The sequence below is a fragment of the Denticeps clupeoides genome, chromosome 3, assembly GCF_900700375.1.
Source record: "Denticeps clupeoides chromosome 3, fDenClu1.1, whole genome shotgun sequence".
Classification (NCBI taxonomy): Eukaryota; Metazoa; Chordata; class Actinopteri; order Clupeiformes; family Denticipitidae; genus Denticeps; species Denticeps clupeoides.
This window is the reverse complement of record NC_041709.1, coordinates 11,754,300-11,764,643: the sequence shown is the minus strand read 5'-3', so window position 1 is coordinate 11,764,643 and position 10,344 is coordinate 11,754,300. Positions and strand designations below refer to the sequence as shown.

At 39.4% G+C, this 10,344-nt stretch overlaps 2 protein-coding genes across 2 annotated transcripts; one reads left to right on the top strand and one right to left on the bottom strand.

The window, feature by feature from the left end:
* The first annotated feature begins 2,888 nt into the window (after nt 1-2,888).
* On the top strand, nt 2,889-5,144 carry h2az2b (H2A.Z variant histone 2b). Its single transcript, XM_028973385.1, has 5 exons — nt 2,889-3,013; nt 3,589-3,666; nt 3,772-3,885; nt 4,017-4,146; nt 4,287-5,144. The coding sequence occupies exons 1-5, from the start codon at nt 3,011-3,013 to the stop codon at nt 4,346-4,348; spliced, it is 387 nt and encodes a 128-aa protein (XP_028829218.1). The 5' UTR covers nt 2,889-3,010; the 3' UTR covers nt 4,349-5,144.
* A 502-nt stretch (nt 5,145-5,646) lies between these two features.
* ved (ventrally expressed dharma/bozozok antagonist) lies at nt 5,647-9,573 on the bottom strand. Its single transcript, XM_028973384.1, has 3 exons — nt 6,638-9,573; nt 6,276-6,526; nt 5,647-6,018 (listed from the first exon to the last, which is right to left on the bottom strand). The coding sequence occupies exons 1-3, from the start codon at nt 6,888-6,890 to the stop codon at nt 5,677-5,679; spliced, it is 846 nt and encodes a 281-aa protein (XP_028829217.1). The 5' UTR covers nt 6,891-9,573; the 3' UTR covers nt 5,647-5,676.
* Nucleotides 9,574-10,344: the final 771 nt, after the last annotated feature.

Below are 10,344 nucleotides of genomic sequence, written 5' to 3'. Positions count from 1 at the left end.
TCAAATATTGATAAGAATAAAGATGATTATGTAAGAATACTGAAAAAGTTGAATGAAAGAAGCTTTGCTCATTTTATGTTTAAATTGGTACCTTTAATGTACAGCAATCTGTCATCTCTTGTTTTGATTTACTTTCATGTGTTCAAGTCAAAGAATGGTGATCCATTCTTTAACACAGTTTCTGAGGGCATGTTGGTTTGTGTCTCAGGAAAATGTAGCCTACAAATCTTGCTGTTTGAAAGTGTAAAAATTGTCCTACTGTTTTTTACTGTCAATAAATGTGTCTAACTCGCTTGAATAATACTTTCTGAATTTCTATTCTTTTTGAGCACCAGGAAAGAGTCCCTGAGCTGCTGTCCAGGTGCTTGGTTTTGACATTGCCCTCATGTCTTTAAATACTCCTTGCAACCTTTCAGAAGGTATCTTGCGTTCTCCTTGCTGTCAGCTGATTTCACTCAGCCACCTTCAAACCACCAAACAAACAAACTCATCTTCCTCAGATTTTGTTATAATCATTTAACTGCTTCTTGCTTCACAAAGACAGCAGGTAGCTACACCTCATTTTGGGGGGATCCTTTTTCTGAAGGTCATGACACAAGAGAAGACACAGCACATGGTAGCTTAATTTCATTTGGAAAAAAGTCTGATCATCAAGTATCTGTCTTAGAACCTTGACTTCTTTGTGGGCGGGCACCACCATGGAGGAGCCCGACCTATAAGGTACTCAAGGTTATATTACAACCAAACGACCAAGGTTTTGAGAGACTTAGCCTTCTGGGAAACTGGAAAATTCCCTTATTATAGGAATCTCTTGCAGGGATCACATACGGATCATACACATTATTAAGTTCATGTTATTTAGAAATTAGTTTTATTGTGACCAAAAAGCTACTTCACCATACTTAAAATATCACGTTGGATCAACTTAAATACTTGCATGCATGTTGATAAATATTAAGTTCATTTTAATTAGAAATGTATTTTATTATGACCAAAAAGCTACTTCACCATACCTAAAATATCATGTTGGATCAACTTAAATACTTGCATTCTTGTTGACAATTATTAAGTTAATGTAACTTAGAAATGTGTTTTTTGTAACAAAAAAGCTACTTCTCCATACTCAAAAATATTGCTTTGAATTAATGTAATTCTGACAGGAGTTGGCTTAACTTAAAATTATAGTGGAAAACATTAACATATCTTTTTAAGTCAAACTACTGTTTTATTTTTTACAGTGTAGTAAGACCTTCATGGTAGACTCGGCAGAAAAAAACACTTTGGTATGATTGTAAAAAAGGTTGAAGAAGGGATTTGAAAAAATACAAGTAAATATATTTTTTTGCAGCAACTGTAAATGACCAAATATTTATCCAATGAACAAAAAGAAGAAGGATGCTTTTGCCTCGCTGCTTGCAGTAATAAAGAACATTTTATCTGACTAATCTCTCAAATGGCCTTTGTCGACAGCAAAGTGGACGAGTAGAGGAATTTGTAATAAAAAAACCTAATGTATAGGATTTTGTATGTTTGTTTTGTATAAAAAATTCTCTTATTTCTATCAACAGTAATGATAGTAGTCCAACAGCAAGATAATAAGTCAGACAAACCTCAAAAACATAGACAAGACATAAGCTGACATTTGCCATAGCCATCACAATACTGACCTGAATGTAAATATATTTTTTAAAAATTGGCAAATTATTGGCAAACTGTAATTATTGGAAATAAAAATTTAATTATGCTTATAATATTAAAGTAATTAAAATATTTTAGTAATCTCCCTTTAATGAGTTCATTTTCTCATTTCATTACACATAGTAACAACCTTACCTTTATAAGCGCTCCATGAATAAAATGTATTATTTATTATTAACAAACATGTTGCAGTACATTTGGCTGTTTTGTGCTTCAATTTGTCTGTATGTTTTGTTGTTAATATTTATTTTTTAATTGGGGTTTCCATCTTCTGTGGCCCCGTCCATGGAAGTGTTCAGTGCCCATTCATGCCCTGTAGATGGGGACATTGTCCTCCGGGATGCGGAAACTGAGAATTTTATTTGTCACGTTATATCTTAGCATAGACATATGCTTCAATATTGTTTCAAAGATATACATGTCAGAAAGGTATATTACAAATATATATATTCAACACGTTTGGCACATTGCTGAGTGTTTAAACACCATGAGCAACATTGATCACGGGGATTTAAGAAAGAATAACAGTTAATTATGGATATCAATTAAAACGTGACCTTTTTTTTATTTGTCAAGGTTGTCACGAGACATTGAGAGTTTTTGGGCGCCATACTTGTTCCATCTTCAACCTTCCCAAATTCTCCCACACTACCCCTCTGCTACGTTCCCTCCACTGGCTCCCAGTAGCTGCACGCATCCGATTCAAAATACTGATGCTGGCCTACAAAGCCAAACATGGAGCAGCCCCATCCTACCTCACAGCCCTTATTACACCTCGCACTGCACCTCGTATACTCCGAGCCTCCAGTACTGCTCGCCTGGTCCCTCCATCTCTGAATGTAAAAGGAAGACATTCATCCAGACTCTTCTCCGTCTTGACCCCTCGGTGGTGGAATGAACTTGCCCTTCCCCTTGAGGTCACTGACTTATGTATAGAAACTACAACAGAGTGAATAAATAGGTTGTATTCATAGTTGGGGGTCCTAATGAACTAGAACTGATCACTTCATTGATGGTAACTTGAAAGCACGTTGTAAGTCGCTCTGGATAAGGGCGTCTGCCAAATGTCTCAAATGTAAATGTAATGCAATGAATCGAACGTGACCCTGACCCTGACCAGCCGCGGCGCATGCGCCGTGCGGTGTGCAAGGAAGGGGCGTTTTGATTGGTTCGATTCAATACGGTGTCCCCCCATTGGCTGCGCAGCTCCCACACGCGAATTAATTCATAGTGGGATCGAGTTGGCCGAGAGGGTGAAAAGGCGTTAATTGTTCCATTCATTCAAAATCTCCCGGGACTTTAAATTGCCGACATGGTAACTGCCGATATATCTGCTGCTTACGACTCTTTCTGCGCTGCTCCGTGAACGTTCCGCACACGCGTGACGGCTACTGTTCCAGTTAACCTAGCTTCGGCAAAAGAAGCGCCAAACGCTGCGAGCTAACGCGGCTAAACGTTTAGCGAGCACGACTTCCTGTGCGCGTCTGGAGTTGTCGTTCATTCTCCGCGTCCACCGGCGGGGCCCTGTCGCCCTGTAACGCCACCCTGTCGCCCTGTGACGCCACCCGCTGTCTATTGTTCGCGCGGCCGAGGTTTCGAGCGCTAGAAAACGCCGGCGGCGTCGGGCTTCCGCGCAAAGGCTGACCTCCCCGCCGGGGACGCGCAGGAGTCGGATTGATCTGGTTAACGACGACGAGGGCTCCGCGGGCTCTCGGTTTATTTTTTTTTTTAGTATAACAGCGACCCGTAGGGCAAGTTTTAGTTGCGCTGTTTTGACGGCCACACCCACTAGCAGTTATTTCTGTAGGCCGGAGCAGTGATGCCGGTTTCCACGTTTTTTTTGCGGATTCGGTTTCATGTAGGTTTGTTTTTTGTCTTCACGATTACTAGGCTGGTGGAAAAGCTGGAAAGGACAGTGGCAAGGCAAAAGCCAAGGCGGTGTCCCGCTCTCAGAGAGCTGGACTACAGGCATGTATATATAAAAAAAAAAAAGTCATGAAAATGAAAACATTATTATTGTCATTCACGTCTTCATTATCTGTAGCGGCATTTCTGTCTTATTGTAATACACAGTTCCCAGTGGGTCGCATACACAGGCACCTGAAGACCCGCACAACAAGCCACGGGCGCGTCGGTGCCACAGCAGCCGTGTACAGTGCTGCAATTTTGGAATATCTCACTGCTGAGGTAAATGTTGACCTGTGCTTTAGATTCCAAATTCTTGCCTGATTGTTGGATGTGAAGCACAGAAAATTTAACAATGGCTCTGGTTCAAATGATCTTTTGACCAAACATTCATTGTATATTTTCTTTGGTAGGTGTTGGAGTTGGCTGGCAACGCTTCCAAAGACCTTAAAGTGAAACGTATAACCCCGCGCCATTTACAGCTCGCTATTAGAGGTGATGAAGAATTGGATTCACTCATCAAAGCCACCATTGCTGGAGGAGGTATTTTACGCTTTTATTACATGACACATTCTTGTCTGTTTTCTCTTATTTAGAAAGCACATTTTGCATTTGCAGTTATATGATCATTCAGCTGAACGTTCTGAATATTTCTGTTTTTTTTTGTTGTTTTTTTTTCTCAGGTGTGATCCCTCACATTCACAAATCACTGATTGGGAAGAAGGGCCAGCAGAAGACCGTATAGGCGGATCATGTGATCTGTGTGTGTTTGTGTGTCGTGGATGAGTGTAGATTAAGGCAATCAGCATGGTGTTGTATTTCTGAATGTTTTGTGACCTGTAGTTTCTCATGTTAAAATTTTGATTATGTTGTAATGGGAGAAAATGTTTTTGGTGGGAAGATTAATTGAGAGGATTTTACAGTTTGTAACAAAAAGTTGTGTATTGGCTTTTGCTCAAACTTTTATACATACGTGTTTAAATGGTTTTTTCGTTCGTTTGGATTTTTTTTTTGGTAAAAGGGAAAGTGCTTATTAATATAAGAACAAAGTTAGTACAGTTTTGCCATTCTTTTAATTATCCACATCTCTCAGGATATTCTGGACCAAAAGAAAATGCAATTTTAGAAGGAGCTATTGATCTTGCATGTGCTATACAAGGATTGATGTGAGTTCAAATACAGCTCCCATTCTAATTGTGTATTTCAAATGTCATAAAATGGGAACATTCTTGAAAGTCATCTTTTGGTTGAGAAATCAATAGCATATTGACTCTTTCCCTTATGAAATACACCGTTAGAATATGTTCTGTTTCAGTGTTTTGTACATTGCAAGATCAAAGTAACAATAATATAATTTAATCCTTAGGAATATCTTCCATGCAATTATCCATGGATATTGATCTTTAAATACTTTTTTTTTCTTCAAAGCAATACTTATAACATGTAGAATAGCTTCCAACTCTAGGTCTGCCTTTTATAAATGTTTCCTAAAACTAATTTTAAATTACTGCATAAAAGTGAATAAACTTAAGCACATGGTTTATGTGGGTTACATTTTTTTTGTTCACATGATCATATTTGGTCAGTTTGCTAAATGAAATAACTCATGTGCTTTAATTAATTTAGAACTGCACTTCAAAACTTAAAACCGACTGTGTGCACTGGAAAATTAACAAATTGTGTAGACATCTATGGCGGAAACTACTACTTCCCCAGTACAAATTTCTCATGCTAATAATTTGATCCATGACACATTAATACTCTGCTTCAATTGGAATTCTATTTGGAGTTCTTTGAATAGTGTTTTATCCACAAATAAATGTATGTATTAAAATACAGTTTAAATGCTTCTTCTAAGCATTGGTCACATTTATTATATAACAATTTTGAACTTTTGACATATTAGAGAAATTTTTACAAAATGTACAGATTAATTTTAAATAACACACCACATCACAAGTATAGAAATGTTAGAAGAGAAAATTCATATTGCACTCTTTCCTTAAAAAAAAAAAATACATTTCATATGTATTGATAGCAAATCTCAGATCGCTGGTCACACGGTAGCAATGGCTAGTATTGATGATGGTATGGTTGGTATGGAGCCATCATTGTAGAGCCTCCAGGGGTGACAGCCATGCTGGGCAAACTGCTGTACTGATAGAGTCCATCGACGGGCAGGCCAGACAGAGCTGCGGCTGCAGAGGGGTTGTAGTGTAGGCTGCTGGCTGATGGGTAGGGTGTGGGGGTGTCCTGTGCCGTGATGTAGTAGCTTGGATACGGGGCCGGCCTGAAGGCCTGAAACTCTGGGTAGTGCATCAGGTGGGATGCAACTTTAGCCTGACAGGCGTGAGCCAGAGCGTCCTGAACGGTCCTCTTCAACTTCATGCGCCGATTCTGAAACCAGTTCCTTATCTGAAGGAAGAATTTGAAATGAATCAATGAATGTGCCTTTTTAAATGTATATATAATTTGTTTATATAGTTGTGTAAATCAAATCACTTTTATTGTCACATCAAACAACACCAACACACAGCAAAAGTGCATGTGACTGAAAAAAATGAACATATATGCACATAAACTATGTGCATGAGTATACGTTGAACAATTAACAGTAAACCTATACAATATTGTCGAGTCTATTTACATTTTAGAAGAGAATGAATGTTTACCTGCTTATCAGAGAGATTCAGCTTCTTGCAAAGCTCAGCTTTGTCCTGAGTGCCGAGATAAGCGTTCCTCTTGAAGGCCTTTTCCAGGCTGTTTATCTGCTCCGCTGTGAAGGCAGTTCGCGGCCTGCGTCCAGTGGAGGGGGAAACCGTGGGTACGGGTTCTTTCTGAGTCGTGGGCGAGAGAGAACGCCCGCCCTCACTCTCGTACCCTGAGGTCTCCTCTTCTTCTGTGCTGCTGGTGAAGCCTGTGTCTGGCACAGACAAAAGAAACACGGTGTTCAAACACACAATGCTCGAACGCATAATCTTCTCATTTACATCCACAGATTTTTCAGATCAACCAAAAGTGTTTCATGTCTTACCTTGAGTAAGATGCTGCACCCCAGGGATGTCCCTTGCTGGGACAGTCTGTGCTTCTGTGGGTCTTTCCTGTCCATCCAAACTGTCTGGCCTCCATCGACTGTAGAAGCCAGGAAGACTCTCAGGCACAGTACCCGAGGTGCTGGGCATGTTAGGTCCAACAGGAGGCCAAGAGTTGGAAGGGGCTGCCTGTGTTTGTTTGTTTGAGTCCTGGCTGCTTTGAGACAGCCATTCGATGGAAAAGTGACCCTTCATGATAGCCGTGGGTAAAATCCTCCCAAATCCACACAAACCAATGTCCTTGTCTTGCTTGCTTTGTTCTCTTGTTGGTGTATTCTTGTATCCTTAATAATACTTCTTCTGTAATGAAGAGCTGGCCTGGTTAAAATCCTCTGGTTGGGGTAGGGTGTGGGTTCTGCTCTGCTGTATCTGTGGCAAGCGGCTCAAGTATTTATAGGGGTAATCCACCTCATTTACAATTCACTCAGCCAGGGATCAAAGGCAATGTCCTTCTTCTCCACTCCCCACCCCTTAAGTTTTCACAAGTGTGGTAATTAAGATGTCTCAATCGTCTCTGAATGAACCCATTAATTCCTGGCTCCAGTGTGTCTGGAGATGTAAACCCCTCAGCCTGTCCTAAATCATCACCTACCCTTATCCTCTACTGTATCTGGCTTTCTCTTTGTTTGAGGATTACATTTTGGTGGTGTATGTGTGGTTATTATTTTGTGACTTAAACTTCATGACGTTCCTTAATAAGGCTAGAAATATAAACACTGCAAAAAATACATTTAAAAAATAGACATAAAGTCTTGAAAATCTTTTTTTATTTTAAGGTCAATTGTGCAAAAGTAAATTGACAAATGTCTTCATCTTGGCCTATATTTTGCTTAATTGTACCACCTATTTTATTGAGTATGGGTCTTGTAAGGTTTACTATTTAAATGTATCTTATATTTTTTGGTATATTCATACATAGATCTAAAGAAGGAAATATGAAATGCAGTGAAAAAGTGGGGGAATGAATGATTTTCATTCTTTAAAAATAACTATTGTGTGGAGGTGCCACTGTGATTCTGGAACCCATAATCCCTTTGATGTTCCAGGTAGCAGTTAATGTTCTGTTAACACGAGCGGAGACAGCAGTCTGGAGACCGGGGGCAAATGAACTGGATAACAGTCCAGTTCAGAATCCATTTGCAACTTCCCTAAATAACAAGAATCATCATAAGTCCATCATTTTGTGAATTATTTTCATGGCCAACATTGTAGTTGGTGAATGTCTTAAACCTGATGTAGATGGTGTTGCATTGTTGTAAGTAGCCTTATAATAATTGCTCTAGTATTACTGCCTTCTATTATTTAATTGTAGTGGTAGGGTTTGGGTTTTCAAGGAAAAGCATGGTTATAATTAATTGCCATTAGGTAACAGTTATAGTTCATAAATTCTCCCACATCTGAGATCTTTGCAAATTGAACATTTTATTTTTATTTGTTTAAATTAGTGATTCCTGTTTGGTGGGGTGTTCTCATAAACTTAACCCTGTTATAATAAACCTAATGAGATACAAATTTTGGAGCTGTAACTGTAATCAATGTGCTAGGCCTTCTAATTTTTTTTATCATTTTACAACAACTTCAAAGAGCAGATTATTTGTTTTTCTGTTTCTGTATGTGTAGGGTTAGGCTTTCTCTGTCTCTCACTCACAGGCCAAACACAACCCAGATCCCATTCTGTTGATTATCGCACAGTAATCTCTCAAGACACCACCAAATGAAAGTCCTGCAGGTTTCTGTTTTCCAACCCAGACAGCCTTTGAGACTTTGGCCCCCCTTCTTCATTTCCATATAGCCCAGACCCTGATATGTGATAATGGGTGGGGGGGCAAAGTGTTTTGATGTGAGCTGGTGCAAGAGGGATGGGGTGAAGTACAGACAGGAGCCTGTTTTTATTGACGATAGACGGGAGGAGGAGACGGCGTGTCCACCTCCTATCCTGATGCCATCACCATCAAAAGAAAGATAAGTAGTTAAGAGACAGAGAGAGACAGGGACGTTCACACAACACTGCTGATTCACACAGACCTGGAGTCTGGAAAACTTGGATGAAAACTTGTATGTTTTTCAGAAATTGAGTTGTCAAATAGCAGTGAGGTCCAACATTTGAGTTGTCAAATAGCAGTGAGGTCCAACATGTTCAGTGGTGAGACGTTCAAATTCAAAAACTGAAATGTGAGCTGTCATCATTTCAAAGGAAATGAACAGCAACCCGCACTTTGTTTTGTTTTCATTCAGACCAAAGGATCTGTGTTTATATTCAGAATAAAATCTTTCTCCTATTTATTTATAAATAATACTTGATAACATGACACTTTATCATGAAATGAACAGTACATTTTACAGTTTACATGTAAGGTTTGTCAGATGGAGACCTGTGCTTCTAGTTGCCCACCTTCAATATTTGCTTTGCATGCTTGCCTGGTGCTTTTTAGTTGGGTCTTGAATGTTTGCGCACACAAACCGCATCATTAATCACAAGTTCAGGCAGTTGGGTCCATGAAAGAGTGCTTGAAGCATCACTCAACTCAATCCCCTCCCTCTCAGACGCGGGTCCCGAGGCTCAGGACAGACGGCAATGGTGTCCCACAGTGATTGCCTTTGATTGGCCTCAACGGGGCCCTTTCATCTCTAATGGAGCTGTTTGCTGCCCTGTTATGAACACAAATGTATTGTCTTTCTGCAGCCGGGGACAGACCGGTGGGGGCCTCCGATAGTGAGATGTTAGGAGCCCCACACACACAACAGAGCAGCAACCTTTTATTTAATCATTTTAGATATTGTTAGATATGACTTCTCAGGGAATCCCTTTTAAAACATATTAATGGAAAATTTAAACCAATGTTAAGGAAGCCAATGAGATATATTCTTAGTGAAAATTTATATAAAGTACATGCCAAAGGTTTGGACACACCTTCTCATTCGAAGTGTTTTCTTTATTTTCATGACCATTTACATTGGTAGATTCTCACTGAATGCATCAAAACTATGAATGAACACATGTGGCGTTATGTACTTAACAAAAGGTGTAGACCTGGCCTCCACAGTCACCGGACCTGAACCCAATCTAGATGGTTTGTGGTGAGCTGGACCGCAGAGTGAAGGCAAAGGGGCCGACAAGTGCTAAACACCTCTGGGAACTCCTTCAAGACTGTTGGAAAACCATTGGAGGTGACAACCTCTTGAAGCTCATCGAGAGAATGCCAAGAGTGTACAAAGCAGTAATAAGAACAAAGGGCGGCTATTTTGAAGAAACTAGAATATAAAACATGTTTTCAGTTATTTCACCTTTTTTTGTTAAGTACATAACTCCATGTGTTCATTCATAGTTTTTATGCCTTCAGTGAGAATCTACCAATGTAAATGGTCATGAAAATAAAGAAAACACATTGAATGAGAAGGTGTGTCCAAACTTTTGGCCTGTAATGTATAACAAAGCAAACATTTCTGAACATAATTTAATAGAAGTGTAACAAACATGTTCAACTTCCTTTAAGTGGAAACAAATTAATGTACACAAGTCAATTCAAGTCTTATTAATTGAGAAGAGGGTTTTATGGGCATTTTTGCACTTATGCTGTCACATTTTACCATTCATTTTTGAAAGCATTGACACCACCCAACCTTCCATCTAAACATATATTTCTGTTGA